This window comes from Squalius cephalus (genome assembly GCF_949319135.1).
Source record: "Squalius cephalus genome assembly, chromosome: 7".
NCBI classification, from domain to species: Eukaryota; Metazoa; Chordata; class Actinopteri; order Cypriniformes; family Leuciscidae; genus Squalius; species Squalius cephalus.
Genome location: NC_137128.1, coordinates 35151135 through 35171238, shown reverse-complemented (window position 1 = coordinate 35171238; position 20104 = coordinate 35151135). Strand labels below are relative to the sequence as shown.

The 20104-nt window shown below is 39.0% G+C and overlaps 1 protein-coding gene across 1 annotated transcript in view; it reads right to left on the bottom strand.

The window, feature by feature from the left end:
- Positions 1–20104, bottom strand: part of cdh24b (cadherin 24, type 2b) — a 132360-nt gene that overhangs the window by 40089 nt on the left and 72167 nt on the right. The window contains exons 3-5 of the mRNA XM_079877563.1: positions 12146–12440; positions 10814–10933; positions 5717–5884 (exon numbers count right to left, since the gene is read on the bottom strand). Of these exons, the coding sequence (XP_079733689.1) occupies positions 5717–5884; positions 10814–10933; positions 12146–12440 (583 nt within the window). The remainder of the gene's footprint in view (positions 1–5716; positions 5885–10813; positions 10934–12145; positions 12441–20104) is intronic.

The following is a 20104-nucleotide window of genomic DNA, read 5'->3' as shown; positions in this document are numbered from 1 at the left end:
AGGAGGCTGAGATGAGTTTTCCGGGTGCATCTTAGTTACATCCAAACTGTGGCGTTTTATTGCCATTATACTCAAGAGAACATATGCATCAGGCCTAATCGCCTGTTGAACTTGACACTGCATGATTCCATAATGCAAATCTAGAAGGCTAAATGGGCTTTATGCTTTGATGAGAGTGTAAATAAACGGGCTTTATGATCCGCTGAGAGCACACAGTAAGTGTTTTGATGAACAGTGTTTTATTGTCTGTGTGCACCACTGACCACTGAAGAGCCTTTAAATGCAAAGCCAGCTGAGGGCAGAAGGGTGAGGAGGGCTGAAGAGGGTCGAAAAAAGAAATTCACATATCAAGGAGACGCACAGAAAGCCAAAGAGCAAGAGCAAAGGGTGCAGAATGACAATTAGCCCTTAAGGGTTGATGACAAAACCTGTCACCTCCGAGTTTCTCCATCTCCAGGCGTCCTCTTTCCTCCCTCAGACTGATGAACTGTCGAATGCGTGTATGTGACATGAATGTGTATGTGCGTGCGACACAGAGGCACGCACGAGTCTCCTCTCATGAGTCAGTCAGTGAGTGTGTAAATGGCATGTGTGAGAGATGGAGAGAGAGAGAGAGGGAGGGAGAGAGGGAAGACATGAGAACCGACACATGGAATAACACAGTGTCTACACTGGACACGAGCGACAAAACATAATCGCTCCCATTATAATCAATGACAGCGTCAGTTGTATCATTCGCTAAGTTGAAGAACTGCCGTTTCTATTTTTGACGCAATGCAGAGCTATGCAGTCCTGTTTTTCCTGTTCATATTAAAACAATATACATTAACAAACTTAATCTGTAAACAGACTACAAATTTACAGTCGTGCTCAAAAGTTTACATACACCTTGCAAAATATGCAAAATGTTAATTATTTACACAAAATAAGAGGGATCATACAAAACATGTTATTTTTCATTTAGTACTGTCCTGAATAAGATATTTTACATAAAAGTTGTTTATAATAGACCACAAGACAAAACAAACAAAAAAGATGAATTTATAAAAATGACCCTGTTTAAAAGTTTACATACCCTTATTCTTAATACTGTTTGATCCACAACGGTTTTTTTTTTTTGGTTTTTTTTTTGTGATGGTTGTTCTTGAGTCCCTTGTTTGTCCTGAGCAGTTAAACTGCACAATGTTCTTAAGAAGAATCCTTCAGGTCCTGCAAATTCTTCAGTTTTCCAGCATCTTTTGCACACTTGAACCTTTTCCAGCAGTGACTGTATGATTTTGAGATTCATCTTTTCACACTGAGGACAACTGAGGGACTCAAACACAACTATTACAAAAATTTATTGCAAAAATTCACTGAAGCTCCACAGGGAACGCCAATCATTAAGAGCCGGGAGGTAACAAAAATTTTAATTTGAAGATCAAGGTAAATTGTACTTAATTTGTCTTTTGGGAAACATGTAAGTATCTTCTGTTGCTTCCAAAGGGCAGTACTAAATTAATTTTTTTATATTTAAACAAAATAAAAAACATTTGGAAATCTTCATCCTGTTCAAAAGTCAGTCACTGCTGGAAAGGGTTCAAATGTGCAAAAGATGCTGGAAAACTAAAGAATGTGCTGGACCTTAAGGATTTTTCTGAAGAACATTGAGCAGTTTAACTGCTCAGGACAAACACAGGACTCAGGAACAACCATCACAAAACAAAAACAAAAACCTTGTGGATCATCCAGGTAACAACACAGAGTATTAAGAATCAAGGGTACAAACTTTTGAACAGGATCATTTTTATAAATCCAGCTATTTTATTTATTTATTTTTGTCTTGTGGACTATATGTAAACATCTTTTATGTACAATATCTTATTCAGCACAGAACTTAATAAAAAATAACAAGCATTTTATATGATCTTATTTTGTTAAAATAATTAACATTTAGCAGATTCTGCAGGGTGTATGTATACTTTTGAGCATGACTGTATATCACAAAAAAAAAAAAAAAACACGAAAAAGCACAATTAGTTCAACATCAGTTTGTTTCACTTGAATGCCCAATTAAATCAGTCCTGGTTCCTTTGATAGCTGCACCCTATATTTGGACAATTGTGCCAATTCTAGAGCCAGTGCATCCAAAAGATTAATCAGAATAAACTGTATGTCTTAAGTTTAAGTAAAAAAGATGACATTAAATACATTTGAAATTATTAATATTATAATTAAATAAACTTTTTTAATGAATTGAACTTATTTCATTTAAAAAGGAAAATACAAATGAAATTATTTAAATTAAATATATATACATATGTATGTATATGTATAAATATTTGAAAATATGAATTAAAATATTATCCTTCTTTTAAGCCAAACACAAAATAATAAACGGAACAATTCCAATAGGGTTCTCGCACCATCCTTGCTAAATATATATATTTTTAATAACTTCACTGTTGCTTAAAGCTGCAGTCCGTAACTTTTAACTTTTAAGTACATAACCAGCCAGTGTTCAAAACTATCTGCTTGCCTTAGCTCGATTCAAAACGGTAAGCTTGTAATAATTCCAGTGGTATTGGTGGATTTCCGCAGGAAATTCGAGCATGTCTTTGCGTCATTACGTCACATCTGTACACATACAGAAGGTGTCTCGGCTAGTAGGCTATATTGCGTGTGAGGATGTTGGAGGTGGAGATTTATAGCCTTTTCTCACAGCACTTGATATAATTAAACTGATCAATTTGATGGCGGATCCAAAAAGGTTCAAACGACAATCACCAGTGACAACTGGAGATTCACCCGTTGTAAAATGCAAAAGACTTTGGACTTGTGGCTACAGAAAAAAAGAGACTGCAACCGGGCCCATGCGAAAACAAGGATAAATATGGAAGGGAATTAAATGTAGTCACGCAATGCTGATGGTGTTAACATTAACAATTTGATAACAAAGTATAATTTGCACGATTTGACGTGAAATGGATAATTCTGTGAATAACTGCAATTGCAGATTTCGAACGGACATTGCGACAAAGAGGAAAAACTACGGACTGCAGCTTTAAGTTTAGCTCACAGCTAGTATTTTCAACATTGCTGGTGTGCAGCTTTGACGCTTCCAGTGTAGACAGGATACGTAATAGATGATTTAAAGGTGTGAGTGGGCGCACAGACACACACATACAGGCAGACACACACTCCCATAAATAAAATTGATTCCATTCTCGGAGCAGAGTTAAGCTGTCCTTTTCTTGTGTCACCATCACCATCACATCTCCTCTCCTTCCCATCTCCGTCTCCCTGTCAGCCCTTTTTTTGTTGTTTTTGCATTCTCACTCTGTCCGTGGACAAATTACGGTGATTATCATTTAGGTTCTCTATTCTTAAACTCTCTTTAAGAACTCTCTTAACCTCTCTTCTTTTGCTATCTTTTTTCGTCTTCCCTCAGTCTTCTTTTCCCCTCTCCTTCTCTTTTGTTCTGTAACCAGCAAAGACTCAGGGGAAATAAATTAGTAATATTTATGATGAAACCTTCTCTGTATCGTTGCTTCTTATCTCGTCGCCTCATAAAAAAAGACACTGATCTTAACAGGCGTACCTATGTAATCATCCGTCAAACAATCTATCCAGCCATCCATCACGGGCACAGTGCACTCCTCTGCTCCTCTCGGCTGCCCAACACGATTCAAGGCTGTTAAAACTATAGAAACCAGCTCAAATCCCCCTGCACCTGAGTCTGCATCTATTATACCGAGGAATGCATCGGTCTCCCCGCAACATTTTTCAAACGTAATTGCAATGGTCAAAACAGCTCCCAAAACGCCTGTAATTTGTTTGCTTTTATCTGAAGTGAATTCCCGGAGAGATTTCTAAATCGGCTTCCAAGTACGAAGAGATTTACCCAACCTTGCCCAATGAACCTGAACGTCTACCTGGGTGATACTTTGATATATTTTCCCCACACGCTCTCTCTCTCTTCAGTCTTCAGATAATCTCACCCTGGCTCACCCCGGTAAAAAAACATGAGAAAGAGAAGGGCAGAGCTGACGTCGGGAGAGAAGGACCCTTCTATGACCATACTAATAAAGGGCTGGTATGTAATTGAGCAGAACTGGGGGGGTGGCTGCGTTTGATAGTGTTACGGCCCTTATGCAGGCACAGTTAAACAGCTGGCGATGTGCACTAGATAAGGCTCTGTCTATAACCAACCTGTAACTCTAGATCTCCTGTCTCCCGGTCATAGAAACCAGGTTGTACACACAATCAATTCTCAAGACCATTTAGGAAAACCAAATTACACAAATCCAATGTTTTGGGATTTTGCCACTCTTATTGATGGAAACAACAGGAAGGAGATGAGAAAATGGGGCAGCGATATGATTTAAACTACATGAGCACCACAGCTCAACATGTTTGGAACACATGCATTAACATCTAAACCATACTATGATGTATTTAAATTTACCATCAACAATAGTATCGACAAAATTCCCAAAGTACTGTTAAATCTTAAGATGCAATGTGCTTGAAAGAGTATGTCAACTTCTGTTTTTGATGACAATGGTGGCTAATGCCAAGCTTTATAGGGCGTTAAGTTTAAGGCCAACCTATAATGTTAACTTGCCAATCCTGTTTTATTAGAAGCTGTAGGAATTGGTGAAATTGTAAGAATTCACACAAAAACATATGACCAAAACCTAACTCTGAAAACCAATCCATAAAACTATATGAAACTGTAATAGAAAAAAAAAAACTATAGAAGTTTAATACAGAAAATCTATGGTGTAAGACCATCTTGATTATTAAGAGTTATCAGAAAGTATGTTATAATTTGCCATTTGTTTCCTCTGGAAATTCAATTGTGTTTTTAGAATGGCAGTTTTTGATTTATGAATAAAACAATGTCTGTGGCGAACATCACTTGAGGAGACTTTCATTAAAAATACAGTAAAAACAGTAATATTGTAAAATTCTGTTACAATATGAAAATAACTGTTTTCTAATTTAATATTTTAAAATGTACTTTATTCCTGTGAGGCAAAGCTGAATTTTCAGCATCATTACTCCAGTCTTCAGTGTCACATGATCATTCAGAAATCATTCTAATATGCATATTATATGCATTATAACATTTACTGTTATTATCAATGTTGAAAACGGTTGTGCTGCTTTATGCTTTTTTTTGGGGGGGGGGTATTTTTTTTCTTCAGGATTCTTGAAATCCGTGTTTTTGTTTTTTTTACAAAGTAAACGTCTTTAATGTCACTTTTCAATTTAATGTGTCCTTGCAGAATAAAAGTATCATTTCTTTTAAATAACTTAACGAAAACAAATTGATTGACCCCAAACTTTTGAATGGTAGTGAAAGTAGCACAACTACCTCAAGAATAAGTTCATATGCATGATGAATCAGACAACCATTTTAGTCCTTATATAGCAACATTATTAACTCTGGCTGTTAAAGCACATCACTTCAAAATCTGTGTATGATTGTGTGTAAAAAAGGTTTAATTTACTTTAAACTCCCTGAAAATTCCTGTGGGAACGCATGGAGGAAAAAAAGCTAATTCTCATGTGGGTTTTAGGAATACAAATGGTTCTACATGGGATATACTTCAAAGAGTGTCTTTTATTGTAGCCACTATGGTAATTTGACAGACACTATTGGTACCATGGTAAACTTCTGTAAGGGACATAGATGTAGACTTGATGTAAGATAAGGAAAGTTACTCACTTTGTACGAAACGCGGAGGGTTGTCGTTGACGTCCGTCAATCGTACAGTAATTGTAGTCGTTCCTGACAGGCCACCAAGATGTCCGCCCATGTCTTTAGCTTGCAGGACCACCAGATACAGATCCTGTGCTTCTCGATCCAGATCAGGAACTGCAGTACGCAGGATGCCTGAGGGAGAAAAAGAGACAAAGAGAGAAGCACATCACAAATTCAATCATCTCCTTGAATCAAATAACTTCCATGTGTTCTCAGACCGTAAGCTTGTAGAAACACGTCCCAGTGGACAAGGTCACCCGTGTGAGATTCCTACCATCGGACAACAGTTTACAATGGAGGTTTATTAAAATATCACAAGGAAGTTTAACTACTGTATGGATACACACTATACTGCATATAGGAGGATACTATCAGATTGCTACGGCTCAGAATGCTAATTCCAGCTAATGAGTAAAAAAGAATGCCATGCAATGCATTCACGACAGAATTAGGTTAATATCCTTGATTAGCATTCACAAAACTACAGGAGAAAAAGCCCTCTCATTCATATCAGTGTGGGGTCCACAAATGTCAACAAAATTAATTAGGTTTCATTAGACGGCCAAATGGAATCAAAACACGAAGGAAGTCCATTATCCACATAGACAGAGACACAATACACCGACTGCTACACAAACATTCGCACAATGGATCCGTGCGTGCAGTAAAATTTATCTTTCACTCTCTCGCACCTTCTCTCGCCTCATTTTTTCTAGCCTGTCATACACACAAATACCCATCATTCTATTCTCAACCCTTACGCTCACACATAGAGATAGGCCACACAGTCCCCACTGCGTGTAGAATCACCCTGTGCTCACTTCACTTCAGCCAATTCCACTCTACAGCACAAAGAAGCAGGAGTGATTTTTCAAATGACTACAGTCCCCCTGTAACCCTGAATAAAAGCCTCTCACCAGCCTCTGGGTCACAAACCAGACCCTTTGACAGGTACAGAGGCTGAGTGCAGAGGCCAGTAAGCTTGCCATTTAAAAGAAAAGTTCACACAGAAATTCTGTCATCATTTACTCACCTTCATGCCATTGCGAACCCGCATGCTGTCATTTCATTCTGTAGAACACCGGTGATATTTTTAAGAGACTCTTTATGCACCTACACTACCATTTAAAACTTTGGGGGCGGTACGATTTTGTTATTGAAAGTCTCTTATGCTCACCAAGACTGCATTTAAAATACAGTAAAAAAGCAATGTTGTGAAATATTACTTCAGTTTCACATGATCCTTCAGAAAATATGCTGATTTGTCGCTTATTAAAATTGATAATTATACAAGTTTAAAAAGCAGCCGTGCAAATAATTTTGTGGAAACTGTGAATAGAAAGTTCAAAAGAACAGCCTTTACTTGTCTGTACTGTCACTTGTGATCAATTTAATGCGTCCTTGCTGTATTACAATATTAATTACTTTAAAGAAAAAAATATCTCAATGACCTCAAACTTTTGAATGGTTTGTGTATATAATGGCAGTAAGCAACACACAAAAAAAGCCATAAAAGTATCCCATTTGGCATGATGTCATACAATATCTTTACATGAGAAACAGACTGACATTTAAGTCGACAGATTGCACGAATGTTTCCTCAGCCAATCAAGCGAAAAACATAATTTGTTCCCAAAAAAGAAAGCCAATTTAAAATTACTCACTAAATGCTGTATATAAGCCAAAGGGACAATTTATCATCAATTAAAAATGTCAGAATCATTTAATCTGGAGATGCAGGCTAGATGTGAGCTTTGGTGGCATCAGTGAATAATGACTTGCAAAACTATCATATGACTTCAGAAGATTTGGAATATGACGCACGAGTGAGTCATATGGACTACTTTTTATGATGCTTTTATGGTGATTTATGTCCATTTTGTCCTGCTTGGTAACTGAATTGTCATTGTATGGCAAGAGTTACGCAAAGATTCTTAAAAACATTTTACTTTGTATTCCACTGAAAATATAACAGCATACAGGTTTGGAATGACATGAAGGTGAGTAAATGATGACAGAATTTAACTATTCACAAACCTGTGGTGACGTCCCACTTTGAAGCATTTCTCTTTTTTCCACAACCCTCAGAAGTGTGATTTGAGTTAGTGTTTGCAGCATTTGTTAGAAGTGCAGCAGCTCAGCTGGTATGAATACATTTCTGCCAAGTCAATCTGGATTAACGAGCATTGAAGAGAAGGAGGAAAGAACCAGGAATAGAGGAAGGAGGAAAGAACCAGAGAGATGAAGGGATGACAGAGAGAGGGGGAACTGATCAGGGCTTTGAAGGTAGAGAGCGTGGTGCTGATGGCTGATCAGGGACTGAGACCAGCCTAAAGAGAGTATAACATGAAACTGAAGACTCTTTAGTCTACAAAAGCATTTTATTGTATTTTTCACTGATTTTAGTGACTTAACTTGAGGCTTAGTGACTTCACTTGTCCCTCAAGGATGAAGGGCGGTGAGAATATGATTAAGAACTTGTTCTCTATGGACAACCGATTAGACAAACACTTGAAGCAGTTCTTCAAACAGTTTCTCATATCAATTTTTTAGATCTCCTCATGTTAGTGGTATCTACTGTTATTGTGTTGTTGTTGTTGTTATTGCATACTCTGCAGTCAGAGACCTTTATTTTTCCCACTTTTATTATACAGTAGAGAGAAGATGGGAAATGATGGGAAAAACAAGATCAGAAAAAGATGCAAGCCAGACTTATACTCATACTGGCAGCATGAACACCAGCACGTTTCGAAAACCTGCGCTATACCCTTCTGAAAACATACCTGGTTTATGGTTGTTAGTGCTGGTTTGATGTTGGCATCGCAGGTGGACAGCATGACCTTTCTGGTCACAAGCAATACTATGACAGGGAAACTGGTTGACGAGTGATGTTGACTCTTTCGGCAGGCAACAACATTTTAAACATTTCTGGAAAACAATGTCCAACTCCTTTGTCTTGCTAAGGCTAATTTCATAGCTAGAATTTTATGCATTGCTAAATACAGAGTAAAATAATATAATCACTTTGTGCATAATTTACTGCTTGTAATCAAAATGATGCTCAATTGTGAAAATGGATTTTTACAGATGATAATTGATCTTCACAAATTTCATGTCAAGCATGTTTTTCGATGACACTTTTGTCTATTTTATGGATTTTCATAGTTTAATAGGAATTCACGCCATAAATTACATATTTGATGTGCTCTGTGTCCATTTATCAATGTTTATATGTGAATAAATGCCTAAATTAAATCTGTACAACATATAAAGCAATCGTGTCTTTTCAAAAGACTTGAGTTTAAAGGGATAGTTCACTTTGAAATTAAATTTTGGTATGTTTTAGCTTACCTCAAGGGCATCCAAGATGTAGGTGTCTTTGTTTCCGCAGTAGTTTCAATTTTGATATTTTTAGGTCAAACCGTTCTTGTCTGTCAGTCATATAATGCAGGTCTATGGTCACCACCTCAAAGAGCATGCACAGAGAAGTCCAAATTAAACAATTCCCCATCGTAAGTACACATTGATGGCCTAAGACACGAAACAAGCGGTTTGTGTGAGAAAACGAACTGTATTTATATAGTTTTTACTTCTACACAACCACGTCCAAGTGATCTGAGGGCGCGCGCGCTTCCTGGTGTGTGACGTGTTCGCGCGTTCTGGCTTAGTCTGCGCAAGCGCCGGAAAGTGTACAAGAGGTAAAAACGATATAAATACTGTTCGTTTTCTCACACAAACTGCTCATTTCGTGTCTTAGGCCATCAATGTGTACTTACGACGGGGAATTGTTTAATTTGGACTTCTCTGTGCATGCTCTTTGAGGTGGTGACCATAGACCTGCATTATATGACTGACAGACAAGAACGGTTTGACCTAAAAATATCAAAATTGAAACTACTGCGGAAACAAAGACACCTACATCTTGGATGCCCTTGAAGCTAAAACATACCACAATTTAATTTCAAAGTGAACTATCCCTTTAACTGCTCGATTCATATGTATTATGCTTTAATGAACTTTTTGAAGCTTGAAAGGTTAGGGGGAATGAACTTTCAATTTAGAGGCATAAATCTCACAGGTTTCATTAAAAAAATATCTTAATTTGTGTTACAAAGACAAACAAAAGTTTTAAAGGTGTCCTATTATGCTTTTTCACTTATTTTTCGCTCTTTCAACTTTAGTAGTGTGTAATGTTACTGTTTGAGCATAAAATAGATCTGCAAGGTTACAACGCTCAAAGTCCACTCCAAAGGGAGATATTTTAATTAACAGAATTCACTTTCCAAGAACTACAGTGAATGACTAGTTTGGACTACAACGCGATTGTTTCGGGTTTTGTGAAGTCACAATGTTACTCATTTAAATAATCCCCGCCCACGGAATATGCAAAAAAGGGGGACGAGGCCTGGTAGAGCTGCATTAGAGAAGACAGTGTTGTTGCTGTGTCAAAGAGACACTGTTTTTTTTTTCACCCCGTTACCAAAACTCATTTGTTTGACCTTCCTAAGGCTGATGAACTTAACAGTGGTTAAAATTTGTTTTAAACACTGTTCCTGAACATTATAACCCCAACATTTACTGTATCTGTGTGCTGCCCATTTTACGGAGAACAGCTTCCAGAACCTAAGAGAGTAATGCAGGCTACGCACAAAAGCTTCTCCTGAAATGGAGCAGTTTGCACTTTGTAGGGACAATCTGATGTTGGGATCTCTTTGTAGGGACAAACTGGTAAGTATGTCTTATTATTTGTAGTTGCGCTTTCTATTAACAGTTCCAATTATAAGTTTTATGTAGTTGCTACGATGTAAACAAAGGGCAAAGCTTTGCCTCTGCTCGCCTGCTAGCCAACATTAGGGTTGATATAGTGTTAACTGTAGCTTTTGTAAGCTCTCGCTTTTGTAAAGCTGTTCACCGCCCCTTAGGTGCTGTAATAATTAAAAATAATGTGTTTTTTGAACAATCAGTCATGAAAGCATTTTCTAGTACACCCCAAAAACAAAATCAAGACTTTGTTAAAGGTCATGATAGAACAAAAATCAGTTCCTGGGGGGAAAAACCCACCTGTCTGAGGGTCCATTGAGAAGTGTGACTGCCCCTGAACTAGAGTGTACACCAACCGTGCGCTGTTCCCATATGTGGGATCGTCTGCATCTGAAGCCGTCACCTGGATAATGGAGGTCCCTGAGGAATAGTTTCAGGGAGAAAGACAATAAGATATGATCAATACAGCACATATGAACACAGGTCATAACAGGACAAGCACATTAAATGGAGAGAGCCGTATAAAGACTGACAGATTCTCTCCCTTTCTCCTCTCCTCTCTCCCCCTGCTGCAGTGTGACAAATACAGTATTCACTTTCTCTTCTCCCCAGCTGCACACCTTCTTTCATTCACGGCTCTGACTGTCTCACTTCATTTCTCTTCATCTCCTTCTCCAATTCCCCATTTGCTCCCTCTCTCAATCTCTATGCCTGTTTCTGCGGCCACCCTCCCCTGTTCCCATAACTCCCTCACGTCTCGAATCTCTCCTGCGTTCCTGACAGATATGGACTTTTTTCCAACCAAATAAATCAAAGAGCTTCATGCGAAGGACCGAAGCGGTTTGAAAAGAACATATATATGTACAATGGAAAGAGAACTACGTTTCCCATGGGCCAACGGCTGACAAGCTCAGAGGGACGAAGGGATTTGTGGGAGCAGCTGTTGCTGTTTTCAGACATCAAAGGCCTGACAGTGTCACCAAGAGAGCTTGTGGGTTGAGGGGAGGGAGCTGTCTGATTAGAGATCTTTCACAGGTAGTTAAGAAGCGGCAAATGGAATAAGGTAGGAGAAAGAAAGCAAAGAGAGATTGTCACTGTAAACGAACAATCAGACAGGCAGATCAAAAAACAGACATGACTGCCGGGTTGACGCAACATGTACCGGCTCAGAGAAATCTATTCATATTCAATTTGAGCGGAACTGAAGAAACAAGGCACAATTTAGACTGATAACGCATTCACACTGCTAGAATATAGATTTGAATGGTGCTCGGGTTTCGTTTAACCCAGCAAGGGTTCAAGCATTCAGATGCAGCGCAGAATATTTCTTGTTTGCGGAAGGGATGCTTTGAAATTAATTAAACCTATTTGAGGCAAAACAAAACAACCACGACTGTCGAGGGGTAATATTTTGAGCCTGACTCAAACGGACGTAAAATCGATAAAAGCGAGAGGTTATTTCACCAAATGAGCGTCATTAACATTTAAACGGCGCAAATTATAGAGAGCGTTTCCTCAGCTTTTCATCGGATGTTTTTGGGACAGCGTGAATCCTGCATTATTCAAAAATCATTGACATTCACAGAGAAAAAAACATGCTAGCAGGGATGAGCATATGCTGTCTTCCGCTACCTATGTTCGCCATCTCGGGTACTGTGGCGCTGTAGGGTCCGTCCTCGAAGACAGGTGGGTTGTCGTTGATATCTTGCACTCTAATGATGAACTGGGAGGAGGGCTCCAGGGCACGCTCTGTCTGACTGTCTGTTGCCGTGGCAATCAGACGGTATTCGTCCTTCTCCTCCCGATCCAAGGGCTTGGTTACGTGGATGTTGCCCGTCTTCTCGTCAATCACGAATACTGACCCCGCCCCCTCACCCCGCAGCACGTACTTAGTGCGTCCATCACCTCTGTCCATGTCAGTGTGAAGCTGATGAGGAGAAAAAGAGAGGGAAAGGATGAGACAGAAAGATTACAAGAGACTTAAGTGTTCAGAAGAACAAATATATCGTATACTGAGGTCAAAACACTACAGACTTTATAAAAACAGACATTCTAATCAAGCAAAAACAGTCAAATAGATGATTAATCTTGAAATATTGACGCCACTGTGATGGGCGAAGACATCGGGGGCTCATCCGCAGACAGTACAGATGGGCGGTAATGATCACACAGCCTTGCGTGAAGCACTCGTACTCGAGGCATTGATTGCGGGCGGAGTCTGGTTACCGGATCAGCAGCAGTTCGTGGCTAAGGAGCCTTCATGCAGTGAGCAAAGCCTGGGCTGCAAAGGGAGTGCGTGACGCTCAGAAAGAAGAGTGTGGGGAAAGCATCAGCATTCATCCTCATTATCGCTTCTACGTGGCCAGAATACGGACACTTAAAAAGACCACATAACAGCACAACTTCTACAAAAAGTGCCACACAGCAAGTTTGGAAGACAAATGGGAGCGTGTCCTATGTTTGCAGGCATTCGAGTGTGGAAAGAGCTGAGTATGTTCCCTCAATGGAATCAAAATGGAGATTTTTTTGGAATCAGAATATTCATCGTTTTTGCAGACTGAATTCTGAGACTAAACATGTGGTTGCATAGATGTTAAATCCCCAAAGAATGCCCTGAAACTCTGAGGGCAGTGATGAGAAAAACTCTAAGAAAAACATTCTACTCAGTGATACACACATTTTTTGTGTACAATATCCAGGCATAATGCAACAAGTTGGCAAGCGATAAAACCATTTTTTCCATGTCGAGGGGTGTTCACATTGAGGTCTCCAGGTCTCTGTACTGTTGGTTGGTAGTAGGCGTTCCTACTCAGCTAGCTGTATCAGGAAGCATTCCTCAGTATGTTCAGATGTAGTTTAAAAGTTCAACTTCAATCAGTCTAAAGCAGTAATTTTTCTTTTTAAAATGTCATGTAAAAGTTTTAGACAGAATAAAATTGTACATCATCCAGCATGTACAGTTGTAATCAAAATGATTCAACCCCCATAGCAAATCAGGTTTATTGGCAAAATCTACAGACTTTCAGCTGTTTGCAATGAACAAATCAAACAAAATAATTGAAATAGCTCAACCCAACAAATGTTTCAAGTAGTTTCCCCAAATTCAACTGAAAATGCTACTTTTAATGACTTCTGCGGTCTCAAAATTATTCAACCCCCTGAATAGAATCCCTCACAATAGCACAAATATGAAAAACAGGTGTTGTCTCAAGCACACCCAATGCAACTAATCAAGGGCTTCATTAGTTCGCAAGTTCAAAGTTAAAGGAACAATGGTTACACTACCTGGATGGGGCAGAAAAAGGAAGCTATCAACGGCTCGAGTGACTGCAAAAGACCTGCAGCAAGACTTGGTGGCAACAGGCACTGAGGTTTCAGCCTGAACAGTAAGGCGCATACTAAAATCATGTGGTTTTCATGCCAGAGCTCCAAAACGTACACAATTACTGACCTAGAAGCACAAGAAAAGTCAGCTCCAATTTGCTCAAAATCATATAAATAAGCCACAGAAACAAAACTAGAACCTTTTGGCCCTATTAATCAGCAGTATGTCTGAAGGAAGAAGAATGAAGCATATGCTGAAAAGAACACAATGTCTAGAGTTAAGCATGGTGAGGCTCGGCTCTGCAGCTGCTTTGCATCCTCTGGCACTGGAAACCTGCAGCGTGTGGAAGGCAAGATGGATTCATTGAAGTATCAGTAAATTCATAGGAGAAAACGTCATGCTGTCAGTGAGGAAGCTGAAGCTTGGGCGTCATTGAAACTTCCAACAGGACAATGATCCTAAGCATACCTCAAATTCCACCATGGCTTGGTTACAGAAGAAGTCCTGGAAGATTCTACAGTGGCCATCAGTCACCTGACTTGAACCCCATAGAAAATATCTGGTGGGATTTGAAGAAGGCGGTTGCAGCATGCAAACCCAAAAATATTATTGAACTAGAGGCCATCGCTCATGGCTAAGATTCCTCGGAAACGCAGCCAGAAGCTGGTGTCTGGTTATACATCTCGTTTGCAGCAGGTCATAACAGCAAAAGGGTGTTCTACTAAGTACTAAAGATGCTTGTCATGAAGGGCTTGAATTTGGGGAAACCACTTGAAACATTTGTTATGTTGAACTATTTCAATTACTTTTGTTTGATTTGTTCATTGCAAACAGCTGAAAGTCTGTAGATTTTACCAATAAACTTGATTTGCAAGTTGAATAATTTCGATTACAACTGTATAATAAAAATAATACATTATTTTATTAATACATTTAGATGTTTATTACAATAATTAGTAAATATTAATCATGTTTTCCACAGGCCAATAAATAAATAAATAAATAAATTAAAATTTTCTATGTACTTTCCAATACTACTGCTCAAAGCATTTTATAGCATGGGTGGAGGGGTATCCACAATCAGCATCCACCTGGATGATGCTACACCAGTTATCAGTGGAGAGGAGACAGTGTGAAGTAGCCAATTATATGTGGATGATTAGAAAGCCATGATGGAGAGAAGCCAATTTGACCAGGGCGCAGGAGTTGCATCCAAACTCTTTTAAAAAAGCACCCTTTCAATTACCATGAACAGTCAAGACTTTGGTTTAGTCCCTGTTTACACCTGGTATTAAATCCATTTTGGGTGGCCACTTGTGATCACATTTTTAGGGGAGGGTCTCAAGACTACATATATTACTTACCACATCAGAGTGATACTACAAGTTTGCAGGTGCAAAAAAAGGTACAATGAGTCAGCACATTATTGATTACAGCATAAAAATTAAATCCAACTGCAAACATGATGCTCAATGCTCATTTGTTATTTTAGCTCCTATTCAAAGTAATTTTTGGATGCACTTTACATAATCTGTCAATTAATGCTGACACCATGCAAATTAAAGATATTCCACACAGTCTTGTGCATGTATATGCAACGTTATCTCATTAGTAAGCATACATATTTGTAGGTAAAGTGTGGTTCTGGCACACATACATTTTTGTATCTTAGCAAAGACACCGAAGCATAAATACTGTTCAAAAGTTTGAAGTCTGTAAGATTTGTTTAAAATGTTTTTGACAAGAAGTCTTAATTTGATAAAAAATTGTAAAATGTTATTATAGTTTAAAATAATTGTTTTGTTTAATTTAAATTTTTTTTTTTTTAATTTGTCATTTATTCCTGTGACGGCAAAGCTGAATTTTCAGCCTATTACTGTATGTGTTTGATCTTGTTGAGAAATAGTTACAGTACGTTTAGGGGAGAGGTCGGATTAAAGACTGGAAAATATCTATATAGCAGTAAAATGTAACTGTGCAGATATATTTATAGATAATTATAATATTATATCAAAAATATTCTCTTTTTTGTATTTTAGATGCTGTCAGTATGTCCATATTACACTTTCCAGAATATATCCAAATCTACAAAAATATACATTTATAATATACACATATAAGTGTTACAATCAAATTTATGAGATGAGGCTGGTAAATATGCACAGAATGGATGTTTTTGAAGCAAGTGTCATTTTCTTTCTAAGCTGCAAAACGTTTTGGAACCCACACTTGTTTTTTAGCCCTGGTCTTGTTATTGGTTTGCTGAAACGGATGTTAATACCAGGTGTTAGTACCTCAGCTTTAGTTGGCAACCAGCCGAGGGATATACATGGCAGCCAGTCCAGGTGTCTAGTGTCGTTGCTAGGGAGAGCGGGCATCTACGAAGCTGTTGCTGTGTTATGGCTTTGGAATTCCTGATTCCATCCATTAATTCCGCCTTGAGCTCTTGGTCAGTCAAGCCTGCCAGCAGTTTGCCATTCCAAGCCCGGGGTTCTTAACGAAGGGCCTTAATGACCCGCCTTAACGACAGGCCTTAACGACAAGACTTAACGAGGCCCTTAATGAAGCTGCCGCTATCGTTAAGGCTGGAGATGGCGGGATGATGAAAGACACGGAGAAACCCCTCTGTGTAGTCACAGAGAACGAGAGGAGCGTGTCCTTTTGTCCCTGGCATTGACCTGATCAACGTGACCTCAGCCAACACTCCTTGTGATTTACACATCCAATAACACAGACGTAGTGACATGGCTCAAAACAAACACTCAAACACTCACACAGACTCAAGGACAGACACACAGCGTGATGCACAACCACACACACACACACACTTCCAAGCAGATGCCTGACCACATTAGTGAAAAAACAGGCATGAATTTAAACAGTCGCACCATTATTGGCCCTACTGTGATTTGAATATTGGAACTAAATGAGGTATAATATCTACACAGCTGAAGTGGGCTGACACCTTAATAAAGGATTTATCAGAGAGGCTGTTAATTCAAAAACAAGACATTTTAAAAAGCAACTGAATTATACATGAAACCGCATCCGAAAGGTCTAATTTATGCACTGACACCCAGTTGACCATAATATGCATTCAAATTAGCCATGTCAATTCCTGCCAGACATCTTGTTTCAAGGACATATTCTCAGCTTCCTTTGTATACATGGGCATTATCATTAGGCCTCTAAATCAACTAAATTACTTATATTATAAAGTAATGTTCTTATACTCATATAGTCAATTTCATATTTTTGCAATAACCATAAATCATGAACTGTGGGAAAAAATATTCAGTGTCAACCTCTAAATCACTTAAATAACTTATTCGGGTATACTCAATTTCACATTCCTGCAGCACAATAAATCATAAAACATTGGGAGTAGGGAAAAAAATGTATTTCGCATCTGTGCATTAACCTAATGAATGTGTTTTCCTGGGCAGATTTATTTAGCGCCCCGTGAGTTGGGAGAAACAGTGTTTGAGAAAATGGCACTTCAGCCATCATGTGAAATGGGTTTTGACTGCTCTAAACAGCAATGCGGTGGCCTGGATACCGAGAGGCCATCTACACACATAACCATTATAGAAACACACACTCCGATACACACAGATCTCAGCGTGTTATGAGTTTCAATCCCCCTTTGCGACCAGGGAATCTTATCAAAGGCTTTAAGGCTGATGGTAGAGAATCCTCGGCTTCTTCACGTCTGAGTGAGGAAGATGAAGCTCACACGCTTCTCCTCAGAGGAATCCAGCCTCACATGACTCACTAGCCACGTTGATCAATTGTATATGTAAATTAAACAAATGTTTATTATAAAGTATATAAACACTCACCTAAAGGATTATTAGGAACACCTGTTCAATTTCTCATTAATGCAATTATCTAATCAACCAATCACATGGCAGTTGCTTCAATGCATTTAGGGGTGTGGTCCTGGTCAAGACAATCTCCTGAACTCCAAACTGAATGTCAGAATGGGAAAGAAAGGTGATTTAAGCAATTTTGAGCGTGGCATGGTTGTTGGTGCCAGACGGGCCGGTCTGAGTATTTCACAATCTGCTCAGTTACTGGGATTTTCACGCACAACCATTTCTAGGGTTTACAAAGAATGGTGTGAAAAGGGAAAAACATCCAGTATGCGGCAGTCCTGTGGGCGAAAATGCCTTGTTGATGCTAGAGGTCAGAGGAGAATGGGCCGACTGATTCAAGCTGATAGAAGAGCAACTTTGACTGAAATAACCACTCGTTACAACCGAGGTATGCAGCAAAGCATTTCTGAAGCCACAACACGCACAACCTTGAGGCGGATGGGCTACAACAGCTGAAGACCCTACCGGGTACCACTCATCTCCACTACAAATAGGAAAAAGAGGCTACAATTTGCACGAGCTCACCAAAATTGGACAGTTGAAGACTGGAAAAATGTTGCCTGGTCTGATGAGTCTCGATTTCTGTTGAGACATTCAGATGGTAGAGTCAGAATTTGGAGTAAACAGAATGAGAACATGGATCCATCATGCCTTGTTACCACTGTGCAGGCTGGTGGTGGTGGTGTAATGGTGTGGGGGATGTTTTCTTGGCACACTTTAGGCCCCTTAGTGCCAATTGGGCATCGTTTAAATGCCACGGCCTACCTGAGCATTGTTTCTGACCATGTCCATCCCTTTATGACCACCATGTGCCCATCCTCTGATGGCTACTTCCAGCAGGATAATGCACCATGTCACAAAGCTCGAATCACTTCAAATTGGTTTCTTGAACATGACAATGAGTTCACTGTACTAAAATGGCCCCCACACAGTCACCAGATCTCAACCCAATAGAGCATCTTTGGGATGTGGTGGAACGGGAGCTTCGTGCCCTGGATGTGCATCCCACAAATCTCCATCAACTGCAAGATGCTATCCTATCAATATGGGCCAACATTTCTAAAGAATGCTTTCAGCACCTTGTTGAATCAATGCCACGTAGAATTAAGGCAGTTCTGAAGGTGAAAGGGGGTCAAACACAGTATTAGTATGGTGTTCCTAATAATCCTTTAGGTGAGTGTATATATATGTATATATATGTGATTTTTATATAATAAAATAAACTATATTATAAAATATATATATATAGTTTATTGTAATTTATTAATATTATTATTATTATTATTATTTATAATTAATTCAGTTAATCAATAAACAGGAATGATGTTAATACAAATACAAATTATATATACAGGGGTGCACATAACTGGTGCTCACGTGTGGTAAAAATAAACGACGCGCAGCAGAAAACATGGAAGGAAGCGCTTTTGAGTACCAACATTTTGGGCCAAAATGTTGGTACTCAAAAGCGCTTCCTTCAATGTTTTCTGCTGCGCGTCGTTTATTTTTACCACACGTGAGCACAAGTTATGTGCACCCCTGTATATATATATTATAGTTATAGATCATCTAAAGAAATAAGTCAATGTTTCACAATGCTGTTTATTGATCCTAAACATAATCAATATTTTTCTCATATTTTAATAATATTCCAAATGATTAAACAATGATAATGTCAATTTAACATGTTAATTTAGCATAGGTAATCTAAAAAGTGTGTGTGTATGTATATACTGTATATATATGTATGTATATATTAAAAAATATGTATTTAAATAGAATGAACGAAAGAACGAATTTAAAAAACATAGATATGCCGCTGCCCATGAAGAAAAAGGCTGCCAGAAAACATGTCAATATTGAAAGATCTGCTAAAGTAGCTTCATAACTACTTCCACTTAACGGCTTGAAGGCATATCTTGCAAACCAGAGCAAATGACAGAACCAGACAATCTATTACACATCTATGTTATTTCTGATCTGGCGAAGTGACAGGTATCTCTTGCAGGTGCAGTGTGGGAGAATTCCAAATCGGGATGACCTTGCTTGGTTAACTCTCCACTCTTGGCCCTGCTGAATGACTAAGAGCAGGCGTGACTGTGTCTTCTCACCCAGACTGACCTTCCATCTGTCTGGCCCCCAGCTAGAACCGATTCCGCATCCCTCACTGGATCTCCTCTGCCAGGCGGCTCCGCACCTGCAGCCCGAGGGCCCAGCTGAGAGTCCACGACTGTGGGGCCCTTATCTATCCACTGACACATAATTAACATCAGCCCTGCCAGCCCAGGCGCACTGACCGCATTATTAAAGCTGTTTACCCTGGCGTAGTCTGACACAGTAACACCAAAGTGCCAGACTCCTGAAGTGCAGCGCTGTGAACTCCAGAAC